At 44.6% G+C, this 25,654-nt stretch overlaps 1 protein-coding gene across 4 annotated transcripts in view; it reads right to left on the reverse strand.

Annotated features, from left to right (window-relative positions):
- myo1ea (myosin IEa) overlaps positions 1–25,654 on the reverse strand; it is a 376,197-nt gene that overhangs the window by 82,150 nt on the left and 268,393 nt on the right. For all 4 annotated transcript variants that reach the window (XM_059952573.1, XM_059952572.1, XM_059952575.1 and 1 more), the window contains 5 exons: positions 17,508–17,704; positions 8,018–8,098; positions 5,371–5,457; positions 3,692–3,778; positions 443–610 (listed from right to left, as the gene is read on the reverse strand). In XM_059952573.1, coding sequence (XP_059808556.1) covers positions 443–610; positions 3,692–3,778; positions 5,371–5,457; positions 8,018–8,098; positions 17,508–17,704 — 620 coding nt within the window. The remainder of the gene's footprint in view (positions 1–442; positions 611–3,691; positions 3,779–5,370; positions 5,458–8,017; positions 8,099–17,507; positions 17,705–25,654) is intronic.

A 25,654-nucleotide genomic window follows, 5' to 3' on the forward strand; every position in this document is an offset into this window, starting at 1 on the left:
TCTACTTTGTAATGACCAGTGTAAGCAACACTCTTGTGCTATGCAAATTTTTGCCCAGTAGCAACAACTCGCTCACAAGTGAGTTGCCAAGATCGGAGAACAACTCAACCTAACCATTTGGATAGGTATATGGAGAGGCAGGATATGGGCCAAATGCAGGAAATCCAGGCTAGCTGTGTGGACACTGCGGTCAGCACGGTCTGGTTGGGCTGAAGGACCTGTATCTGTGCTGTATTGCTCTATGACACTAAAACCCAAACCTGTTGTCACTCTCAGCTTCGGTTCTAGATGTTGTGGTGGCCAGCCTGGACCTCCTCTGAGCTGGTCAGCACCTGATTCCAATCACAGGGCAGCGTTACTAACTCTGATCACAGTCACACACAGAAACTTGCAGGGAACACATTCCAATGTGAACTTTCCCCCCTTCATTTTGCTTGGTTACCTTGCCTGCATAGTGATGAATGATGAAGCCCTGGTTCCAGCTGTTGAAGTGCTCATGGGTTCCGATTTGCATCTGCAATTTCTGGAGCAACGTCTGGTCTGCTCCTTCTCCCGTTGCATGCATTGTTGCGCAGACATCATCCAGGATGCTTAAAATGCCAGGTGGGTTCTGTGAAGCAAAGCAGATTGCTACAGTCAGTCCAAGACAAATCACGATAAGCTGTAGTGGTGAGTAAATTCCTTGCATTAACTTTGCAAAGAAAACTTACTGCACAGAGTTGATAGCTCACAACATGGAAATGAGCTGAATTTTTTCACGAAACTGTTCTGGAAATGTTTACAGGAAGTCGCCCAGACTTACTAGTTTTAAAAATTAATCTATCAGCTTTTCACTACCTTTAGTAATATATTTTACAATCCTATAATCTTTGATCAAAAGAAATATGTACATGTCTATATTTCTTTTGATACATTGCTGTCCATTGTGAAGGAAACTGCCCATCAGATGCAGGGATCTCTCTGTGGCACAGATTTCTCCCTACTAATGATGCTTATCATGAGGCTTGTGAGGCAGATTCTCTGACATCCAGCAACTGTGATTTCACCAAGCTGTCTGATCACTGAGGAATTCTTGTGGATCCCAAACCAGGAAGGAAACTGTACAACCTTTAGTGAATATTTTACTGATGGAAAACAGTCCCTGCACAAATACCAAAGATAGATAAAAATCCATGCTTTGAAATATTTATTTCAATCCACATAATAAAATTGGATTTTCTTATGGGGATAGAATTGTCCAGTACCTTAATGAGATAGGACATACTACAGAAGAAAAGGTGTTGACAACTTTCTTTCTCTCTCTAAGGAAGATATGATTCCCAAGATGAAAGGTTTATAAAGAAGGCAGCAGATTGGAAACCCTGATCAACACAAGGCAAAACATGGCAAGATTTTGGAAGTAGAATGTTAGGAAAACAGCAGGATCATGGGTGAAATTGGCTTTGCAGATCTCAAAACACCTTCGTGGTCATTTTCAAAGCTCCTTGGAGTAGGCGAACATAAGAGAAAGGCAAATGTGTAAACCTTAAGGCAGAGGCATTCAGAAATCACAGGCCTTGTGATCTTCCCTTCAAATGGACAGCAGCAAGTCCAAAACCAGCTACGTGAGCGCTTTCATCCATTTGTACTGAAATTAACTTTGTTTCTCTTTGTTCTAATTATGTGTATAATTTATGTTTTATTCGGAAATGTACCTATATGATGCTGTGTACCTGTGATGTGGCAGCAAGCAAGGTTTTTTATTGCATCTGTGCATACGACAATAATCTTTGATTGGGTAAGGTATTACAGACGTTGGTTAATGAAACTACAAAGGAGGGGTGGGAGCCAACAGTCTGAAGTCTCTGTAATTTTGGGAAGATTGGATGTATTAAGCTCTTTTGGTACACAACTCACACATAGAAGCACAGTTTAAAACTAAAGAGACAAATTCTGCTGTCTAATGCTTGTTGACATTACACTGTCAAAGTGACAGCAACATCATACTCTTGCAATGAACTCCAAATGCATGGAATTCCCAAAGCTCCCATCGTGATTAAGCGATCCTCTGACAGGGTGGGTCATTGTCGGTCTCACCACAATCAAAGGAAATCAGTGAACTGGCAAAATTTCACAGCTGAGAAATTAGTCCAACAAGCAACCAGTTTTATATGCAAATTATAAATAAAAGCTTTTTTTTTGCAGATGCTAACACAACTGAAACCACTTCCTGATTAACATGAAATAGGACTGGAAGTTTCCAGTGTGATTCAACTCGGCTCAGCTGACATCACTGGCTTAGTTGATGATGTCACTAAAGCATGTGACACTCCTTTCCACCTCATTGACAGAAAATGATGCTCTAATTTGCAATTGACCACCTCGTTATCCATTACAAGTCTGCAGCAAGTTAGCAAGGATCCGTGAAATAAAGGATCCTGAACTGGAACACTGATTTACAGCAGATTGTTTTACCTTCCTACATTTCCAAATGCTCTGCATATTTCACACGCTATTGCTGGATTTCACATCTCATTGGCTCAGCCCTCTGAGAGAAGAAATTCTCCCTCATCACAGTCTTAACTGGATGCCCTTATTCTGTAGGTGGCCGAGTCAGAATCAAAGTTCAAAGTAAAATTTTTACAATCTAAAGTGCACAACAAATTCAAATAATAATAATTAATAAGCAATAAATATTAAGAACATGTGATGAAGAGTCCTTGAAATTGAGTCCACAAAGATGTGGGCACAGTTCAGTTATAGAGTGAGTTTTCCCCTCTGGTTCAGGATGATGGTTGAGGGTAATAACCGTTCCTGAACTTGGTGGCGGGGGTCCCGAGACTTCTGTATGCAGCAGTGAGAAGAGGGCATGGCCTGGATAGTGATGATGGAAACTGCTTTCCTGCAACAGCATTTCATGTAGGCGTGCATGATAGCAGGGAGGGCTTCATCCACTTGCTGAATGTTATTAATGATGGACTGAGCTGCATCTACTGATTTTTGTGGGCTTTTCCGTTCAAGGGCATCGGCATTTCCATACCAGGCTGCGAGCAACCAGTCAGTATACTCTCCACCGCACATCTATAGAACTGGCCCTCTGAACCTTCACAAAGCTCTAAGAAAGTAGAGGGGTAGCTATGCTTTCTTTGTAATGGTACAGATGGCAGATCCTCTGAAATGATAATGCTGAGGAATTTAAAGTTGCTGGCCCTCTCAGGTTTAATATCACTGGCATCTGTTGTGAAATTTGTTGTTTTGTAGCATCAGTACATTGGAATACACATTAAAAAACTGTAAATTACAATAGAAATATATTTAAAATAAATTAAATGAAATAAATAATGCAAAAAGAGAAAACAATAGTGAGGTACTGTCCACTGTCTGTTCGAAAATCTGATGGCAGAGGGGAAGAAGCTGTTCCTAAAACTTTGAGTCTTCAGGCTCCTGTACCAATTTCTTCAGAATCCTGGTTCAGAAACTCTCCAATAAAAGGAAGCATCCTCTGTTTAGACCCGTAAAAATCTTACCTGCGTCAGTAACATCATTCCTAAGTTCCAATAACCTGTTTACCCTAGATATAAACTAAACTGGAAATATTACAAAAATATACCTACAATACTGTGATTTTTGCTGACGAGCAATGAAGCAGGGAAATGATTAAATATTTTGTACGTCATTCTTAGTACGTGAAGAAATCAGCTCTGATACTTACAACTTTGTTCTCTATGAGATCACAGACTATTTTGTTATTGAAATAGTCAATTGGCGTCCATTTAATTCCCTCTTGAACATATTCCTCCTAAAGGGGCAAACAACACAACGACCAGTTAGCTACAGTGCATGGGTTAAAAAGGTGCAAGCCCTTTCCCAAGAGCAAACTGTGTGTGTGAGTGTGAGTGTGAGTGTGAGTGTGAGTGTGTGTGTGAGTGTGAGTGTGAGTGTGTGTGTGTGTGTGTGTGTGTGAGAGAGAGAGAGAGAAAGAGAAATTAAGAAGTGAGGATACTGGAGATCAGAGGGAGAAAGGAAGATGGTCATTTGGGCTGGTTGTGGAGTGGGAGGGTGAAAAGATTATTGGGAAAGGCCTAGTTGGGAGTGGTTTTCCATGGGATAGAGCCAGGTACATTAAGAGGCCCTGCAGCAAACTCCATGAGCAGACCTGCTTTTACAAACTCCTGTACTGGTATTTTGTTGCGTATTGCATTTTTGGGATCCTGTGCATCACTGCATGAGATGCAGAGGAAAGAAAATGTTCTCAGTTTTCCATCACATTTAATTTTTCATTGAAGTGGAATCACACAATGTATAAAAGATATGACCGGTTTCCAGGCTTCTCTGTTTAATTGTGGTAGGGTGTCAGATTGAGCACGTCTCAATTATATGCTTGGAGGTAAGGAAGGTGAAGAGTGTTTTGACTAGGAAGTTTACATTTGATACCTGTAACAATAGTTTGCTCTTGTTTTTTTAAAAGTCAGAATCAATGGTGCTTTGTTAACATTCGTGAAAAGCGCTGCAGATTTGAAAGTCTAAGATCTTCTTATGTTGATGGATGCAAGTTTACCATCTATAAGACGTGACAGATCACATTTCAAAGATACCAGTCAACATAGTTAATGTTAATAGTTAATAGCCAATTTCTTACCCACAATCCATGTCCCCCCCCCCGCGCACATGCGCGTAACAGGGAATGTATGCATTCCAAATAAATGCGTACATAACCGAAATGAACAGAACCCAACATTCGGAATCAAGGTTTGATTTTGGCTGCTCTATCTGTCCTCTGCCCAGGGTCAGTTCAGTTTAAAGTTTCCAGTGGGGTGGTGGGGTGGTCAGTGGACAGGGGCAAAGATGTAAATTCATACTGATATCCTCTCTTGTATGCAAGGTTGGCTCCAATTCTCTTTAAAAAAGGAGAGGAATTAATTTGAAGCCAATGTTCAATTATCTTGAAATTCTTTGAAGTTGCAAATAATTGTTGTTTAGGTAATTGAGACTTACGGAAAGCAAGTGGCTCAAGCCGGATTAAATACAAAGCCCTGGTTCCGGCGACCCAAATAAAGAAATCAAACTTCACACTTCCAGTCTCAGATTTCAATCAAATTCCAAAGCAAAGCAAAATGGACAGAAAAGGTGAAAATCGTAAAAGAATTATATTAGTAACAATGCTGAATAGGAGCATGTAACCTTCCTGAATAGGACAGTACAAAGTGCAAAACAAAATATCTCCATGCTTAGCTTTGTGCTCATGCTATTAAAAAAATGTACTGCTCATAACTCTGGGAATGTTTCAGGAAGTATGACTAAACTACATGGAAACCCGATGTTATTAACACATTGGAAAGAATGGTTCTATCCCCTTCGACATCCTCAGTAAATTCGAACAGTTTCACGTACCTGCTCGGCTTTCAGTGTGAGCTCAATAAATATCTGCTGGAGTTTTTCATTCACAAAGTTGATACAGAATTGCTCAAAGCCATTTTTCTACAAATAAATAGAAGATCTTGAGAGCACAGACAGTGGTGATACATAACATTTTATTTAGTATCAGTGGTGGAACAAAACCCACACTTGCCTGACATTTCTCTGCTATCTTAGTGAAGTTTTAAAGCATTTTGAACAGTTTATATCAAATGCAAGGCTAATGAGAACATGAGGGAGTCTGCAGATGCTGGAAATCCAAAGCAACACACACAAAATGCTGGAGGAACTCAACAGGTCAGGAAGCATCTTTGAAAAGAGTAAACAGGTGACATTCCAGGGCTGAGACCCTTCATCAGGACTGAAAAGGAAGAGGGAAAATGCCAGAATAAAAGGGGGGAGGGAAGGAGGGTAGCTCTAAGGTGATAGGTGAAGCCAGATTGGTGAGAAGGTAAAGGGCTGGAGAAGAGGGAATCGGATAGAAGAGGAGAGCTGACCATAAGAGAAAGGGAAGGAGGAGGGGCATCAGAGGGAAGTAATAGGCAGGTAAGACGAGACAGAAGGCCAGAGTGGGGAAAAGAGGAAGGGTGGAGGAAACATTTTTACCATAAGGAGAAATTGATACTCTTGCCATCAGGTTGGAGGTTACCCAGACGGAATATGAGGTACTGCTTCTCCACCTGAGATTGGCCTCAACTTGGACAAGAGGAGGCCAGGGAATGACACGTCAGAACAGGAATGGGAATTAAAATGTTCGGTCACCGGAAGTCCCGCTTGTGGCAGACGCTCGACGAAGTGGTCCTCCAATTTACTTCGTGTCTCTCCAATGTAGAGGAGCCTGCATTGGAGGCACCAGATACAATAGACAACCTACCATATTCACAGGTGAAGTGCTATCTCTCCTGGAAGGACTGTTTGGGGCCCTTAATGGAGGTGAGGAAGGAGGTGTAGGGGCAGGTGTAGTAGAAAGACGATAGTTGTCATTTGCTAATTTCCATTTGTTTATTTGTTTACAGGATGAGGCTGTTGCTGGAAAAGCCACCATTTGTTTCCATCTCCTAAATGGCCACAGAGGTGGGAATGAGCTTCTTTTTCTCTTCCTTGTGCTGAACGTACTTCCAGGGTTCCACATCTCAGCCTCAGCTCTAGGTTACCCCGGTGGAGGGGAGGAATTTTTAAGGAGGTGGTCAGTGGACATTTGGTTTCTTCGTTCTGGATGCTACGTGCTACATGACTGTACGCATCCAGCCAAGTGCTGAATCAGAGGCAAGTTTTCCAACCCATGTACCTTTATAGCTAGTATTTGTGTGGTGGCCCTGTTATTCCCTGCCAATAGCAATCCCAAATATGTTGATCTCTGTGATAGCAATGCCACTGAATGTCAAGAGAAGACAGTTTCCTTTTTTATTGAAGCCGGTCACTGTCTTTCAATAATGTGCTGCATGGCAGGAGGCAAAGAGTGGAAATAAAGGGATCCTTTTCTGGTTGGCTGCCGCTGACCGCTGGTGTTCCACAGTGGCCTGTTGGGAGGTTATATGTCAATGATCTGGATGATGTGGCCATGTTTGTGGGTGATACAGAGATAGGTAGAGGGGCAGGTAGTTTTGAGAAAGCAGAAAGGTTACAGAAGGACTTAGACAGATTAGGAGAATAGGCAAAGAACTGGCAGATGGATGGAGAGAAAATTCAAAAATCTGAGGTGCAAAGGGACTGGTGGGTCCTCATGCAGGATTCCCTAAAGGTTAATTTGCTGCTTGAGTTGGTGGTGAGGAAGGCAAATACAATGTTAGGATTCATCTTGAGAGGACTAAAAGCAAGGATGTAATATTGAGACTTTATAAAGCACTGGTGAGGTCTCACTTGGAGTACTGCGAGTAGTTTTGGGCCCCTCATCTTGGAAAGGATTTGCTTCAGAGAGGGTTCAAAGGAGGTTCACAAAAATAATTCTGGGATTGAAAGGTTTATCATACGAGGAGCTTTTGATGGCTCTGGGCCTATACTCACTGGAATTCAGGAAAAAAAGAGTCGGGAGCTCATTGAAACCTATAGAATGCTGAAAGGCCTCGATAGAGTGGATGTGCAGAGAAAGCTTTCTACAGTGGGGCTGTCTAAGACCAGAGGACACAGCCACGGAATAGAGGGACATCCACTTCGAACAGAGGTGAGGAGGAATTTGTACACAGGTGGCTGTGGAGGCCAGTTCACTGGGTAAATACAAGGCAAAGGTTGATAGAATTTCGATTGGTCAGGGCATGAAGGGTAACGTGGGCAAGGCAGGAGGTTGGGGCTGAGAGGGAACTGGATCATCCTTGGTGAAATGGCAGAGCAGACTCAATGGGCCAGATGTCCCAGTTCTGCTGTGATATCTTATGGTCTTATTGAAGTCTGAAAGAGAGATCACTTATAAAAATCTAATAGACATAGTTACTTCACACATCCCACTCCATTGACTCACTCTTATTAGGGTCAAAAATTTGCAGTGGGTCTGTTTTAAATATTTTAGTTGACATTTAAATATTGTAAGTGACATTCAAATTTTGTAGTTGACACTTAACATTTTCATGAATGAAACATGAAAAAAATAGCACAGAAGCAATTTGTAGTTTGCAACCTCAAGTCATACCTGGAAAATCTCAAAGCCGTAGATGTCGAGGACACCAATATTGTACTCATCGTGGTCCTTCTCCATTGCCTTGTTAACGGACTAGAAAGACGAACGAAACCACAAGTTTGTACGTGAACAGTGGAAAGCTGTGCTGCCCTTAGCATAACCCTGGTGTGTAAAGCCTCAGTCAAATGCTAATAAAAACAAAGTGCCTTCACTGAAAGGGCAAAAGAATATCAAATTTTCCAAACGCCAATTTCAACCAAAGCTTTTAAGAATCTTGTCACTGGAAGGCATTAAAATGTACATAAGTCAGTCATATCTTTTGAAAGATGAGAACATTTTTACTTGAAATGGACAACATAGGGCCAGTATAGTGGAATCTTGATAAGGGATTGGTGAACCAAAGCTAAAGGGAATGGATCAATCCTCACGCGCAAACTGGAATTAGATTAAAACATGCGTGTGCAATCAATTCAGGTCCCTCTTCTCTCCGTTTACTCTCCCCATTGCAGATAAATTCTACAGGTGCCAGGAATAGAGTCACAGAATGCTACAGCACAGGAATAGGCCCTTCGGTCCATCTCGTCCGTGCTGAACATTCTACTCTGCCTAGTTGCATTGGCTTGCACCTGAACCTCCCTCCATCCGCGTACTTATCCAAACCTTTCTTAAATGTTGCAACTGAACAGAGATTCACCACTTCCACTGGCAGCTTGTTCCACACTCGCTCCATCCTCCGAGTGTAGGTGGTCCCTCTTCCACCTATCACCTCCTACCATCTTATTTCTTTCCCCCACCCATCTTCCCCCTCACCTATTGAGAGAAATGATTCTTAAGGAGTCCATTTAGAATGTGCTGACACAGAAAGAACGTGCAAAGCAACTTGCAGGGCAACGTATAAACCAATTTGCAAAATCAGGATGAAACAATAGCTTGCTGATTAAAGAAGCGATACAGGTAACGGGAAGACATGCTTAACGGTTGAACAATAACGGTGTTAATGCGCTGAGGCTGATAAGTGGGCCAAAGGGTAGTCACATTTGTAATTTTGTAATGAGATTAAGGAAGAATGTCTGCACCTCACATGGGTGCAACTCACAAAATCGTAAACAAGTAGGGTATAAAAAACTGTGCAAAGTGTAATTCGGCACTCAATCTAGCAGGAGCTGGTTGGGTCCGACTCTGCAGACTCGAAAAATAAAGTTTACCGTTCTGCAAATTGCTGAGACTCAGTGTGTTTCTGACAACGTGGGGGCTCGTCCGGGATCCACACTCCGGCCGCGGTGGACACGAGGAAGGACATCGGAGACGGTGCACCCCGCCGAGTTTGGCGGTCCCTGACTCCTTGCTCGTCGCTCCAACGCGGCTTGAGCGAGTGATATCCGGACAGCGCAGAGCGGTAAACGGGGAGAAGGGGACAGTACCTGGTACTGGAAGTCCCCAGGACGCACCGGGTAAGTGCCTACTATTATAGTAGAAAGGTGCGGGAATAAGTAAGGACGGAGAAGACCGGGATCGCTACCCGGGGGTCCTCCTGATTAAGTAAGAGCGGAATAAGATGGGAGGGGGTGGCTCTAAAAAGAAAGAGGAAACGGAGAGACCGGGACCATACCCGGGGGTTCCTCCTGATAGCCCCCTCGGTAGAATGTTTGAGAATTGGGGATGTGGAAGACTAAAAGGGAAACAAAAGAAAAAAATGATACAGTACTGTTTAATTTGGTCGAAACAGCCGATAGAAAAACCTGCGGTCTGGTGGCCGCGGCTTGGGTCTGAGGAGGATTGGGTACGACAAGCCTTAAACATTTACGTTAATTCAAAACCAAATGTAAAACCGGAAGAAATTGCTTATGCTTTTTGTTGGGCTCCCTGGCCAGGAGTAACAACAAAGAGTTTTAAGTTGGGCATTAAAGGGGAGCGGAAGTGGGACCCACTCGATCATTTACCCCCTCCCTATGTCCAGCCTTCTGCGCCCCTTGCGGGAGCAGAGGGAGGACGTGAAGAAAGTGAAAAAACAGAAGAAATAGACCCGAAGAGGGAAGAGAGGGATGTTAGGGAAAAAGCAAAAGCAAGGATCGAAACAAGGAGTGTGACAGGAGCAGATAAGAAAAAGAAAGACGAATTAAAAAAGGAAGAGGTACAGCTGTGTCCCCTTCGAGAGGTTCCAATGGGAGGAGAACGGGGAGGAACAGGATTTGTAAACGTCCCTCTGACAAGTACCGAAGTACGAGGATTTAAGAAAGATATGAAAACTTTATTAGAAGATCCAATGGGACTGGCAGAACAGTTGGATCAATTCTTAGGACCTAATGTTTACACTTGGGAAGAAATGCATGCGATTATGGGAACGCTATTTTCTGCACAAGAGAGGCAAATGATACGACAAGCTGCAATATCAATTTGGGGAAGGGAACAGCCGAATGAGTTACCGGGGGACCAGAAATTTCCAGTAAACGACCCACAGTGGGACAAACAAGCAGAAGACAGAAGACGGCAATATCCCATTGCCATGGAAGGGAGGAGGGGATTACAACCTGTAATTGAGACATTAGTATCAGATGGACTCCTGGAAGAATGTATGTCACCCTTTAATACCCCCATCCTACCGGTCCAAAAGCCCGACGGCACGTATCGAATGGTTCAAGATCTGAGAGGCTTAAATGCGGTAGTCCAAACACGATACCCGGTAGTGCCTAACCCCTATACATTAATGAGCAAAATACCTCCTGAACATGAATGGTTCAGTGTGATAGATCTAAAAGATGCCTTTTGGAGTTGCCCGTTGGAGGAAGGTAGCCGAGATATGTTCGCATTTGAATGGGAAAATCCCTTCACTGGGCGGAAGAAGCAACTCCGGTGGACCGTCTTGCCCCAAGGGTTCACGGAGTCCCCAAAACCTATTCGAACAGGTACTGGAGCAAGTATTGGCTGGATTCCATTGTACCGAAAAGAACCAACTATTACAGTATGTCGATGACCTACTACTATCGGGACCAGCAGAGGAGGTAGTGCGAGACGATACTATAAGACTCCTGAATTACCTAGGAGAAAAAGGATTGCGGGTGTCCAAGAAGAAACTGCAATTTGTCGAGAAGGAAATAACATATCTCGGACACAGAGTCAGTAAAGGGCACCGCCAAATAACCCCAGAAAGAATAGCGGGAATAACTAAAATACCGCTTCCCAGGACAAAGAAGGAAATAAGACAATTTCTGGGCTTAGTGGGCTATTGCCGGATTTGGATAGAGAATTATACCTCCCTGGTGAAGTTTATGTACGACAAATTGGCAAAGGAAGACCGGGGAATAATCAGCTGGACCGAAGAAGAAGAACAGAAGTTCAGGAAAATAAAAGGGCAACTAATTCGGGCCCCGGTATTAACACTGCCAGCACTGGAAAAGCCCTTTCAGCTGTATGCAACAAACAATGAAGGAACTGCGTTAGGAGTACTAACCCAAGAAAAAGGAGGAAAGCGGCAACCTGTGGCCTTTTTATCAAAAATGTTAGACCCGGTATCCCGGGGATGGCCGACGTGCATACAAGCCGTAGCGGCAGCAGCCGTACTAGTAGAAGAAGCACGGAAATTAACCTTTGGGGGAAGAATGACGGTGTATACCCAGCACTCCGTTAGCACCCTCTTAGCCCAAAAAGCTCAGCGGTGGTTGACGGACTCTCGCATACTGAAATACGAAACCATTCTGATGGTCGGGGATGATGTAAGCTTTGAAAGGAACAATAGTTGTAACCCGGCACAGTTCTTATACGGGGAATCAATAGGGGAGCCCGACAAACATCAGAAGGCGAGTGGAAGACCCCCGACGGACGGCAAGTACTGAATAAGGAAGTAACTCGTCATATACTGCAACAACTACACCAACAAAGCCATTGGGGAGTGCAAGCTATGTGCAACACTATCCTAAGGGACTATGTTTGTAAAGGGATATTCACACTAGCTCAACAGGAGGTGTGGGGCTGTTACACCTGCCAAAAGGTAAACAAGAAAATGATGCGTGCCACCCATAAGGGGGGACAAACACTAGCCGACTGACCGTCCCATCGGATCCAAATAGACTTTACGGAACTACCATAAGTTCAGAGATGGAAGTACCTGTTAGTAATTGTGGATCACTTCACTCGGTGGGTGGAAGCATTCCCAACCACTAAAGCGGACGCCCCTACAGTGGCACGGATCCTATTAGAAAATATAGTCCCAAGATATGGAATAATGGGGTCTATTGATTCAGATAGGGGAACACACTTTGCCTCAAAAACACACCAGCTAATCTGTGACGCCTTAGGAATCCAGTGGAAGCTGCACACCCCCTGGCACCCTCAGAGCTCAGGAAGAGTTGAGAGGATGAACAGTACTTTGAAGACGCAATTGACAAAACTAATGATGGAAACCAAGCTACCCTGGACCAAGTGTCTACCCCTGGCCCTACTAAGAATCCGCACGGCTCCTCGAAAAGATATAGGAGTATCCCCTTATGAAATGTTGTTTGGCCTTCCATATTGGAACAAGGTGGAGGGCTATCCTTCCCTGCAAGGGGGAGATGTCTTTGTAAGGGACTATTTACAGGCACTATCTCGTTCTTTTGCAGAATTGCGCAGGAAGGGGTTACTCGCACAAACCCCACCTCTGGACTTCGCACTCCACCGAACTCAGCCCGGTGACTGGGTCCTGATTAAGACTTGGAAGCCAGAGAAGTTACAGCCGCAGTGGGAAGGCCCATTCCAGGTGCTACTGACCACCGAAGCCGCAGTAAGGACAAAAGAAAAAGGGTGGACCCACGCCGCGAGAATCAAGGGACCCGTAAAGCCCGAAGAAGGTGCAGAATGGACTTGCGTCCAGGGAGAAGACCCGATGGTGCTAAAGCTCAAAAGACGGACAGAATGAACTTTGGGACTGTAATGTATATACTGCTATTGTTGAGAAGCGCTGAAGGGGGATGTGATAAGTGCAGGACGACGGTAAGGGTGGGCATGACGGTTTTTCCAGGGTCCTTTGTATCACACTCTCATGTAAACGAGAAATGTTATGACTACAACAAAAAGGAGGAATGCCTGGAAAACGGAAGGCGATATTATCAAGTAAGAAATAAGGGATATGTGTGGGGGTTTGGGGGCCAAGGATTAGGGGTATATGGGAGTGTTACCACTTGTCCTCCCAAGGATAAATGGCTATGCATTAACAAGGGAGGACAGTGGGATATTCCCTCGATATTGGTAGACGATTATGTGGATAAAGTTAAGGAAACTATAATCCAGAATGAGAAAAAGAAAATAGCTGAGGAAACTCAACACAGACAAAAAGCTGCAGTCTCCACAGACCCATCGATATACCAAGAAATAGAAAGGGAGATTACGCTACCAGACGTAAAAGAAAACCTCTTTATAGATCTGGCAACTCGGGTAGCAGGCAGTCTAAATATTAGCAACTGTTGGGTCTGTGGAGGGCCACACATGAGTGAACAATGGCCTTGGCGGGGTGAAAGCCTAAATACATGGGAATTAATTCAGCGGAACTGGACGGTGGTTAAGGATAGAAGGAAGCAGGGGTGGGAACTAACAAATCTCCCCGAAGGACAAATATGTGTTGCGCGGGACGGGGAAATAAAAGTAGGAAAAAGCCCCTGTCAGAGCATTAAGTATAAAGAGCAGAGCGGAAACATTACCTGGTGGCCAGAGGAACCGAAATGGTATATTACCATAGAACCAAAAGGAAACTGTACGCCCCTCGGGAATACCCCCGAAGTATGGAATTGTACTGGAACGGACCCATACCACGGAATTCCCGGGGTGAGCGAGGTTTGGGACAAAGGACAGGGTGTTGCCCCAGAGGGATTGTTTTGGATTTGCGGAGGTAGGGCATACACATGCCTGTTGCCCAACTGGGGGGGAGTGTGTTTCCTGGGAATTATCCGGCCTGAATTCTTCCTGTTGCCCGAGGAGGATGACAAAGCATTGGGGGTAAAGGTATTTGATTCCCTACGAAGAAGTAGGCGAGAGTTGCAGGTTGGAGACTGGGGAGATAGCTGGCCACCCGCCCGGATTATTGAGTATTATGGACCAGCGACCTGGGCTCAGGATGGGTCTTGGGGATATAGGACGCCCATATACATGCTAAACCGAATAATCAGACTACAGGCGGTGGTAGAAGTAATTACAAATCAGACTGCATTGGCCCTGGAACTACTAGCTAAGCAACAAAATCAGATGCGCACTGCTATTTATCAGAACCGCTTGGCATTAGATTATTTGCTTGCGGCTGAAGGAGGAGTATGTGGAAAGTTTAATCTAACCAACTGCTGCTTAAAGATAGATGACAACGGAAAGGTGGTTCAAAAAAATATCAGATAAAATAAGGGAACTGGCCCACGTGCCGGTACAGACCTGGAAGCCGCTGGGGTATTGGGACTGGCTGGACGGATGGTTGAAAGGAGGCTGGTGGCGAACCGCTTTAGGGGTTATAGGAGGGGGATTGATGGTCCTCCTTCTGCTACCATGTCTGATCCCCTGCTTGCGGGAGCTAGTAGCTCGGGTGGCAAGACAAGTCATGCAACCAGGGGCCCCAGCTGATCCTGATCAGGTACTCCTACAAAGGGAAATAGAGCTAGAGGAAGAAGCCTATGTAAACCCGTGGCAAAAGCCCAACTGATAGCACATTCTAAAAAGAAAAAGGGTGGATTGAGAGAAATGATTCTTAAGGAGTCCATTTAGAATGTGCTGACACAGAAAGAACGTGCAAAGCAACTTGCAGGGCAACGTATAAACCAATTTGCAAAATCAGGATGAAACAATAGCTTGCTGATTAAAGAAGCGATACAGGTAACGGGAAGACATGCTTAACGGTTGAACAATAACGGTGTTAATGCGCTGAGGCTGATAAGTGGGCCAAAGGGTAGTCACATTTGTAATTTTGTAATGAGATTAAGGAAGAATGTCTGCACCTCACATGGGTGCAACTCACAAAGTCGTAAACAAGTAGGGTATAAAAAACTGTGCAAAGTGTAATTCGGCACTCAATCTAGCAGGAGCTGGTTGGGTCCGACTCTGCAGACTCGAAAAATAAAGTTTACCGTTCTGCAAATTGCTGAGACTCAGTGTGTTTCTGACACCTATCACCTGCCAACTTGTACTCCTTTCCACCCCCACCCCACATTTCAAGATGCGGGCGGCGTGGTAGCGTAGTGGTTAGCGCGATGTTTTACAGTACCAGGGACGCCGGTTCAATCCCCACCACTGCCTGTAAGGAGTTTCTACGTTCTCCCTATGACCGTGTGGGTCTCCTCTGGGTGCTCCGGTTTCTGCCCACAGTCCAAAGATGTATTGGTTCGTAAGTTAATTAGCCCTTATAAATTGCCCCGAGATTAGGCTAGGATTAAATCAGGGGTTGCTGGGCGCTGTGGCTCAAAGATCCAAAAGGGCCTACTCTGTGCTGTATCCCAATTAATAAATAAATATGTCAACATAAACTTAAATTAAGCACAACTTCTATATGTGCAAAAATGAACTTCAAAATATAGGTAACAACATCAGCACAAGTTTGAGAAAAAATAGATGCAGCAGCAGATGAATGGGAATTACTTTGCAATAGACCCTGGAAAAGTATCACTAACAAAGGGCACTCACACACACTCATCCCCCGCCTGTTCTGTTTCACTGAGTTTTATATTTCTGCTGTCATTGCAGATGTTCTTTTGCCACATGTGGTCCATTGTTTAACTCCTCTCATTGAATGAGTCCAGGCACCGAGTTCCCCATTCATACAGAATGAAAACAAAACCTTGTCAGAAGCAAAAAGGAGCCTATGGCATAACAATGGGACAGCAGGACACCTGCAATTAAACATGATCTGTTTGATTTTGCTTTTAATGCCTTGCAGGCTTTCAAGTTGCTCGACTATACAGTAGCTTGGGAGCATTACTGACCTCCAAAAGAGGGTATTGCTTAAAATTGTGCAAAAACTTTTCAGTAAACTCATTTGCACAAGAGCAAGCTTCAGTATCCAAATCTGAGTTGTAGTTGATGTGGGAGGTGACGAGGGAAGGAACTCGTTATAAAGGGCAGATCTTCAGAACTATTCCACATACTCACTGCTCTATAATCCAGTCTCCTGATGGTGCAGTTCCTACTGAGACACCAGCATCTCAACCCATTTCCTTCTTCTGTATTAAATACCTTCTACCACAAATATCAACTGGCTATTTGGAGCCATAGAAGTTTTCCAATCCCTGTTTGATTCTGAGATCCCCACTGCTTGTTTCTGCTCTAACTTATGGCCACTGAGCTCCACTTCCCTTCTCCCACCAGTGTCACAATCTACCTTAGGCCAGACCCTAGCATGGCCTCTGTAATACCTGGTGACGTCTTTGCTCATTGGACCATCTGGGGAGCTTCTCTTTCTGCTGAATGACTTTTTCTAAGTTATTTGGCAGAGTTTCTTTGTGTGAGGAGATGATCCAGGGTATGAGCAGTTGTTCCCTTTTGCTGAATTTCCAGTACTTGTGAGAATTGTGCATAACACACAACGGTGCCTCCTACTGAAAGCACTTTGATCTAATGGCGCAAAAGGTTGAGAGTGACGATATGCCCCTCTTTTGAAAAGCTCCGTCAGTAAATGCCCTGTTGAGTCACGCAGAGTAAAAAGCTTTTTAGCTTTGATTCCAGGCACCAGCGTAGTGTACTGGCTGATCTCTGCTCAACTGACGGTGGAACACAGTATTCCTGCTCATTAGACGAGACACATTCAGTCAGTATACTGATTCCAGTATTTATTTATTGAGATAAGTGCGGAATAGGCCCTTTGCGCCACCCAGCAGTCCCCCAAGTGAATCCTAGTCTGATCATGGGACAATTTACAATGGCCAACTAACCTACCAACGCGTATGCTTTTGGACTGTGGGAGGAAACCAGAGCACCCGGTGGAAACCCCCGCGGTCACAGGGAGAACGTACAAACTCCTTTCAGACAGTGGCATGGATTGCAGCAGGGTCGAAGGTACTGTAAAACGTTGTGCTAACCACGACTCTATCCTGCCACCATCCAAATCCTGTCCGAGCATTGTCCCCTCTCTCACTTTTGGCTCCTGACCCTGTTTTGTGTTCATTCTCCTGTGGCTGCATGGGGTTCTGGTCTCCAAGTCCATGGGTTAGATAGGTTACTGTGGATTACCCACGTGTAGGCGTGTGGCATACAAAAGAAAAGAGGGATTTGCAGAGCAACACACAGAAAATGCTGGAGGAACTCAGCAAGTCAGGCAGCATCTGTGGAAGGGAATAAATAAACGACATTTCCGGCTCAGACTAGAAAGGAAGTGGGGGCAGGTCAGAATAAGGTGGTGGTCAATTTTACCCTGTGAAGAGAAATGTTTGCTGCTCAGTGATGAACAACCCCCAGGAAATGCTCCCTTTGCCACCACACACAACCTTTCTGACTGGGAGCTCAGATGTCCCAAGGCAATTCCATTCATTCCAGAGATCCACCTGGGTCAATTGATAGTACTTACATCGACTAAATAGTCAAAGATGCGTGCGTGAAGAGCCTTGGAAAGAGCATCCCTGGTATAGCAGGCTTGCTCCACGTTTAACGTCACATTAATGGTTTCCGACTTTCCTCCCCACTTGCCGTCCATTTTCCTGCTGGTCAGTTTTTCTTTCAGTCGCTCCTGGTTGATACCAAGCAGGAACGCTGGGAATGCCAGGACTGTCAAACAAAAAGAGAGTTTACTTATTCTCCCAGCAAGGGAACGTTGCTCAGTCGATGTACAAAGAACATAGTGTAGCGGTGTGCTACACGCAGTGCTAAAATTACGACACGGAGTCGGTAACTGCAGTCGAAGGAAAAACTTTATTCGAAATCCTCAGCCTCACTTTTAAGCCTCCCTCAACCTGCCCCCCGTGGCGCAGAGGCTCCAAAGCTCTGTGCTCGCAAACCCCCGTAGGCTATCTAATTGTGAGCCGGTTCGGATGTGCCAGGAAATGGGTCGCCACAATAGGACAGTGAACTGCACAACACAGGCACAATGTCTGCATCAAACATAAAGGCAAAAATACCCCTCCATTTCCTGTATATCCACCTGTCCATCAAACATGGGAGACTTTGCTTCAGGACCATTGTCTCTTTCATATACTAATGCACAGAAGTTCAACATGTTAGATAAAATACACCATACAAGTGGATGCAGAAGCTCCTGCTGCTTTATTCACTAACCGACACCTTTATACAGAGACTTGATTTGCTATAATATTGTTTTGTCAGCTCTCAAATCAATATGCAAGACCAGAGTCTGTCAATCCCTGCCCATAGGGATTAGAATAGGAATTCCAGTCTTATTCCTTCAGAATCAAAGCGGGAATTCCTTACTTTAACATAACAAAAACTCAGCTTTTCTTCTGCCGGGACACCATACTTACTGCCCTGAAGCAGCTCACTTCACCGCATAAAGGGAGCTCATTAATAGATTACAAGAGCTCGATATGGGCTGTTGCCACTGTCCTGTGTTATGGGCAGTATAAGAAAGAGCTTTCATTTGTACGTCTCTCAGCACCTTCAAAGTGCATTAAAGCCAAATGTTTTTGAAATGATCGCAACTGCAGATCAAGAAATTCAACAGCCTGTTCCCACTGAACGAGCTGGCATAAACCTCCAATGTGATAACAAACAACTACTCTGCTGTGGCGACAGCAGTTAAGGGTTAAGCACTGACTGGGAGACTAACCGGGAGTTAAGGGTTAAGCACTGACCGGGAGACTCCCACAGTGTCACACCCTGTTTTATGCTCGAGCATAGAACAGCTGAAGCGATGGGCCATTTCACCTCAGCTCTCACAGGGGAATGCATTGAATAGCACTGGTGATGCTACAAATTCAGTGAACCTACTTTCACCAGCTGGAGAATAATCTGGCAGACTGCAAAATCTGATTCATCCTAACGCCTCCGCAATTCACTTGGGTGTGAATGAGGTGGATTCTATACATCTGAGAGTAGGGGACAGTCCACCATTCCAGGCTCTTGCAGACCTGTAGAAAGGAGAGAGGCTCACCCAGGAATGGCACTGACTGGCTGAGAACACACCAGCCTACCGTGGGATGTCCATGTAGGGTCAAAGAAACAACACTGGATGCCCACTCACACATGAGGAACTGCAGTTCAGGCAGAAGAAGAATATGAACTAAGGGATGTTAACCCTTTGGGTACGTCTTTGCTTTTATTCATACACCAGATGTGGGCATAGCTGGCAAAGCCAACATTTAGTGCCCATCCCTAAATGCTGTGGACAGAAAATGAATAGCTGATTGGGTCATTTGACCTGCACATCACTCCCTGTGTAACTGTAGCACTACAGTCGGTGGCCACTGTCTTAGGCCCCCCCGTAACTGATAAAGTGCCGTTGCTGGTATGTTCGCGGTCTTCTGCTGCTGTAGCCCATCTACTTCGATGGTCAATGTCTTGTGCATTCAGTGATGCTCTTTTGCACATCACTGTTATGTGTCGTTATTTAAGTTACTCTTCCTTCTTATCTGCTTGAACCAGCCTAGCCATTCTCCTCTGAAACTCTCCCATTAGCAAAGCATTTTTGCCCACAGAACTGCTGCTCACTGGATGAATTTAGTTTTCTATATCATTCTCTGTAAACTCCAGAGACTATACGAAAATCCCAGGAACCAGGAGTTTCTGAGATACTCAAACCGCCCCGTCTGGCACCAACAATCATTCCGTGGTCAAAGTCATTTAGGTCACGTTTCTTCCCCATTCTGATATGTGGTCTGAACAACAACTGAACCTCTTGACCTTGCCTGCATGCTTTGATGCGCTGAGTTGCTCCCAAATGATTGGCTGATTAGATAACTGCATTAACAAGCAGCTATACAGGTGTGCCTAATAAAGTGGCCACTGAATGCACATTCTGCCTTCTTTTGTACGATTTCAATGCACTTATGACCTGTCTGAATAGCACACAAACAAAAGCTTTTCCATGTACCTGTGACAATAAACCAACTACCCATCAGCATTACGCTTAAACACTTCAGAGTTGGGTTTAAAGTCAAGTTTATTGTCATTTTGACCATAAACTGCTGGTACAGTACACAGTAAAAATGAAACAATGTTCCTCCAGGACCCTGGTGCGACATGAAACAACACAAAACTACACTAGACTATAGGCTGATGTATACTTGTGCGTACGGGCTACACTGCAGCCTACACCGTAACCCTGATTTTCACTCGTGTGTCACTCTACGCCGTAGTGAGCATGCATTGGTGTGTGCCAAAACGCTAGTTGGCGGTGGGGTTTCTATGGCACTGTGTTGAGTTTCTTCGAGAGAGACATGGATGAGGAAATGCATTTCAAACACTTTTGCATGTCGGCAGGTAGATTTGACGATTTGGTTCACCTATTTCGCATCGGTGTACGCACAGCCTACAGATACGGCAGAGAAGAAGCAACCGGAAATGCGATGCTACCAAGCCGACCAATCACAGTCGCGTCGCCGCGACGAGGGTGTAACTTTTCTGGAGAGGTGCACGTCACCCTACAGCGTAGGTATGGTGTAGGGTACGCGATACCTACAGCTTAGATGCGACGCACAAACCTTACGTGAGACAGCACAAGGCTACACTAGACTACATAAAACAACATAAAATCTGCACTAGACTACAGACCTGCACAGGACTACATAAAGTGCACAAAACAGTGCAGGGCAGTACAGTAATTAATAAACAAGACAATAGGCAAAGTAGAGGACAAATTACAATATAATAATATATGATGTAGATGTCAGTCTAGACTCTGGGTATTAAGGAGTCTGATAGCTTGGGGGAAGAAACTGTTACACAGTCTGGTCATGAGAGACTGAATGCTTTGGTACCTTTTGCCAGATGGCAGGAGGGAGAAGAGTTTGTATGAGGGGTGCGAGGGGTCCTTCACAATACCGTTAGCTTTGCGGGTACAGCATGTGGTGTAAGTGTCTGTAATAGCGAAAAGATAGACTTCTCAGCTGACCTTACAATCTGCCGCAGGGTCTTGCGATCCGAGATGGTGCAATTTCCAAACCAGGCAGTGATGCAGCTGCTCAGGATGCTCTCAATACAACCCCTGTAGAATGTGATGAGGATGGGGGGTGGGAGATGGACTTTCCTCAGCCTTCGCAAAAAGTAGACATGCTGCTGGGCTTTCTTTGCTATGGAGCTGGTGTTGAGGGACCAGGTGAGATTCTCTGCCAGGTGAACACTACGAAATGTGGTGCTCTTAACGATCTCAACGGAGGAGCCGTCGATGTTCAGGGAGAGTGCTCTCCTGAAGTGCCGAAGGCTGGACTGCTGAAGAATATCAGTGAACCCAGGTGATTTGTAAAACAATTCGATAGTGTCATGATCACCATTACCTCGTTTATATTTCCATCCAATTTAATTAATTAAGTTGCCAATAGAACACAAATACTTCCTTATGAATGAACAATCTAGGCCTTTGCATTTCAACTAACATAGCAATTATGCTATTATACTGGAATTACGGTACATCCTTCTTACGCATAGTGACTGTTAGGGTGTATTCTAGAATTATGGAATACAGCAAATATTAATTTCAACAGCAACCAGTCCAGACCAGAACACGGATTGTAGATTGAGTTTAAAATGCAGCCCAGCACAATTGTGATCTTGGAGCTGCAGACTTAGGTCAATTGCAAACAAAGAAATACATACTCCACTTGACCTGAGACGTCTGCATGTGCATGAATGCAACCCAGAGTCAGTGGGGATTAACATTCATTTTGGGTGTCTGGAGTGTTAGTGTGAAGATTGAGGGGTTTGAACATTATATGTAATTCAAGGGAAGCACTATAGAATTGTCCTCTGTTACCTGTGATCTTCAACAAATTCAGATGTCATGTAATGTTGGGTCAGGCAGGCTAATTCTTACAATAGAGGCTCCAGTACGATGCCTGCTGCTGGTTTGCTGGACAAAGACTTCTATGTCCACCAGCTTCAGTCTCTGGTGACTTTGTTCACAGTTACAATAGTGACATTTCAAGAAGTTGCTGGAATTATAATCACAGACCAAGCAAGATCTTCTGGGAATCATCAGAAATTCTCAGAATTCAAATGAAAATTTTTAAAATTTTGTTTTTTTGTGTGTGACATAAATAGCCAACATATGGTTGAAGTAAACAGTCCTGGCTGAAAGTAAAATGAAGTTGAAGTTATGCTGGGCGCAGATGTTGCAGAGAACAAGGCAGATTGCTTCAGGCAGCTATTAAATCCCAGGAAAAGAACGCTTTCACGCAGGGAAAGCCGTAAACTATCCAAGCGGAACAGAATATAGCCACTCACAGAAACATGACGGAAAGGCACACCTGAGAAAGGAATAAAAAGAAAACAAAATGCCTCTCAGCAAAGAGAGAATATCCAGTACAGAAATTCAACAGTTGCTGTCTGGAACTCCACGTATTGCTGCAGGTACTCCACTTAACAAAACAATTTCCAAAAACAGTAGCTGAAGATGCTTGAAATTTGAAAATAAAACTGAAAATGCTGGAGATAATCAGCAGGTTAAGCAGTATCTGTGCAGAGAGAACCAGATGGTTGCAAATTGAAGGTCCATCAGTTGAAGGTGCCCTCAAATATCAAATCTGTTGCTGCCTGACCTGAGCATACACTCAGCCAACTAAAGAATGGTCGGTTGCATGAATATATGTCACATTCATAAAACTATTCACAAAAGCATGCTGTACATCACACACTAGTATTTGCATAAAACTTTAAATCAATTGCTGAAATACATATCACCCCTAACCTTTTCAAAAACAATGTTTTACACTATAACTCTATATTTCAAGGCTAAACTGTATTAATGTAAAAATAAAAATAAATCAAATGAATGAATGACTGTACTCTCCATTACATGAAGTGCCATTTCTTCAAACAGGATATGTTCATCAGCCCACAACTACACCGCCCTAATGTACAAGTGTAACCAAACTATAATTGATATAAAACCTGCTGATATGGGGGGAGCTGTTGTTGTCTGGCGGAGGCACAGCGACAACTCTCTGATACCTCCTCTTATTCAACCCTTGATCATGACCCCACTAAGGAGCACCAGGCCATTGTCTCCTATACCATCACCAACCTTATCAGCTCTGGGGATCTCCCATCCACTGCCACCAACCTCCTAGTTCCCACACCCCGCACTTCCTGTTTCTACCTCCTACCCAAGATCCACAAACCTGCCTGTACAGGTAGACCTATTGTCTCAGCTTGCTCCTGCCCCACCGAACTCATTTCTGCATACCTTGACACTGTCTTATCCCCCCTTGTTCAATCCCTTCCCACCTATGTTCGTGACACTTCTCATGCTTTGAATTTTTTCAAGTTCCCTGGCCCCCACCGTCTTATTTTCACCATGGACGTCCAGTCCCTATATACCTCCATCACCCACCCGGACGGTCTCGAAGCTCTTCGCTTCTTTTTGGATTCCAGACCTAACCAATTCCCCTCTACCACCACCCTCTTCCGTCTAGCGGAATTAGTTCTTACTCTCAATAATTTCTCCTTTGGCTCCTCCCACTTCCTCCAAACCAAGGGTGTAGCCATGGGCACCTGTATGGGTCCCAGTTATGCCGGCCTTTTTGTTGGCTTTGTGGAACAGTCCATGTTCCAAGTCTATACGGGTATCCATCCCCCTCTTTTCCTTCGCTACATCGACGACTGCATTGGCGCTGCCTCCTGCACACATGCTGAGCTCATTGACTTCATTAACTTTGTCTCCAACTTTCACCCTGCCCTCAAATTTACCTGGTCCATTTCCAACACCTCCCTCCCCTTTCTTGATCTTTCTGTCTCCATCTCTGGAGACGGCCTATCTACTGATATCTACTATAAACCTACAGACTCTCACAGCTACCTGGACTATCCCTCTTCCTACCCTGTCGCTTGCAGAAATGCTATCACCTTCTCACAATTCCTCCGTCTCTGCCGCATCTGCTGTCAGGATGAGGCTTTTCATTCCAGGATGAAGGAGATGTCTTCCCTTTTTTAAACAAAGGGGCTTCCCTTTGTCCACCATCAGCTCTGCTCTCAAGTGCATCTCTCCCATTTCCCGTACATCTGCCCTCACCCCATACACCCGCCACCCCATTTGGGCTAGGGTTCTCCTTGTCCTTACCTACCACTCCACCAGCCTCCAGATCCAACATATAATTCTCCGTAACTTCTGCCACCTCCAATGGGATCCCACTACCAAGCACATCTTTCCCTCCCCCCCCTTTCTGCTTTTCGCAGGGATCGCTCCCTACGCGACTCCCTTGTCCACTCGTCCCCCCCATCCCTTGCCACGGATCTCCCTCCTGGCACTTATCCTTGTAAGCAGAACAAGTGCTACACCTGCCCTTACACTTCCTCCCTCACCACCATTCAGGGCCCCAGACAGTCCTTCCAGGTGATGCGACACTTCACCTGTGAGTCGGCTGGTGTGGTATACTGCGTCCAGTGCTCCTGGTGTGGCCTTTTATATATTGCTGAGACCCGACGCAGACTGGGAGACCGTTTCGCTGAACACCTTCGCTTGGTTCTCCAGAAAAAGCAGGATCTCCCAGTGGCCACAAATTTTAATTCCACATGGGGTACCTTATCAAATGCCTTGCTGAAATCCATATACACTACATCCACTGCTCTTCCTTCATCACTGTGTTTAGTCACATCCTAAAGTGCAGGATTTGACTGGTAAATTGTTCTATTATTGTCACATGTACCAAGATGTAGTGATAATGTTCATGCAGATCAAATCATTACACAGTGCATTGGGGCAGTACAAAGGTAAAACAATATCACAATGTAGAGTGAGTGTTACATTTACAGCAAAAATGCTGTGGAGGAGAACGATAAGATGCAAGGTTATAATATGAAGCCTTAAAGTCAGGAGTCTATCTGATCATACTAGGGAACCATTCAATAGTCTTATAACAGCGGAATAGAAGCTGTCCTTGAGTCTGGGATTTTTGTATCGTCTGCTTGAATTGGAAGGGAAGATGTGTTGGAAAAGAGAGATTGTCCAGGGGAGGGTGGGGTTTTTAATCATGATGATGGCATTAATGAGTCAGCGAGAAGTGTAAACAGAGTCCATGGTTTTATTTGGTGACGTGTTCTGTTAACAATAAGCCCATTTCCCTGTATGACAGAGCAGTATTGTTACTGAGAGACAAGCCTTCCACCCAGCATCTGGAGAGATGATCTCCTTCGCCTGTTGTGGAGGAACAGCTCACTTTTGAACCGGACACTACTGATGTGGAAAGGCTGTGTTTCATTTCAGTTTTCTCTCATTTTTCCAGGAATGACTGTGTAACTGGCAAAACATTTCAAAGATATTGTGCAATTGCTTAATAAACCAATTAGGGAAATTTGTTTCAAGTATTATGCAAAATAAGTAAAAAGACAATTATTGAGAAAGTAAGGAGGCATGGGATCCAAGGGGACATTGCTTTGTGGATCTAGAACTGGCTTGCCCACAGAAGGTAAAGAATGGTTGTAGATGGGTGATATTCTGCATGGAGGTCAGTCACCAGTGGTGTGCCTCAGGGATCTGTTCTGGGATCCCTACTCTTCGTGAGTTTTATAAATGACCTGGATGAGGAAGTGGAGGGATGAGTTAGTAAATTT

Source organism: Hypanus sabinus, chromosome 28 (genome assembly GCF_030144855.1).
Source record: "Hypanus sabinus isolate sHypSab1 chromosome 28, sHypSab1.hap1, whole genome shotgun sequence".
NCBI classification, from domain to species: domain Eukaryota; kingdom Metazoa; phylum Chordata; class Chondrichthyes; order Myliobatiformes; family Dasyatidae; genus Hypanus; species Hypanus sabinus.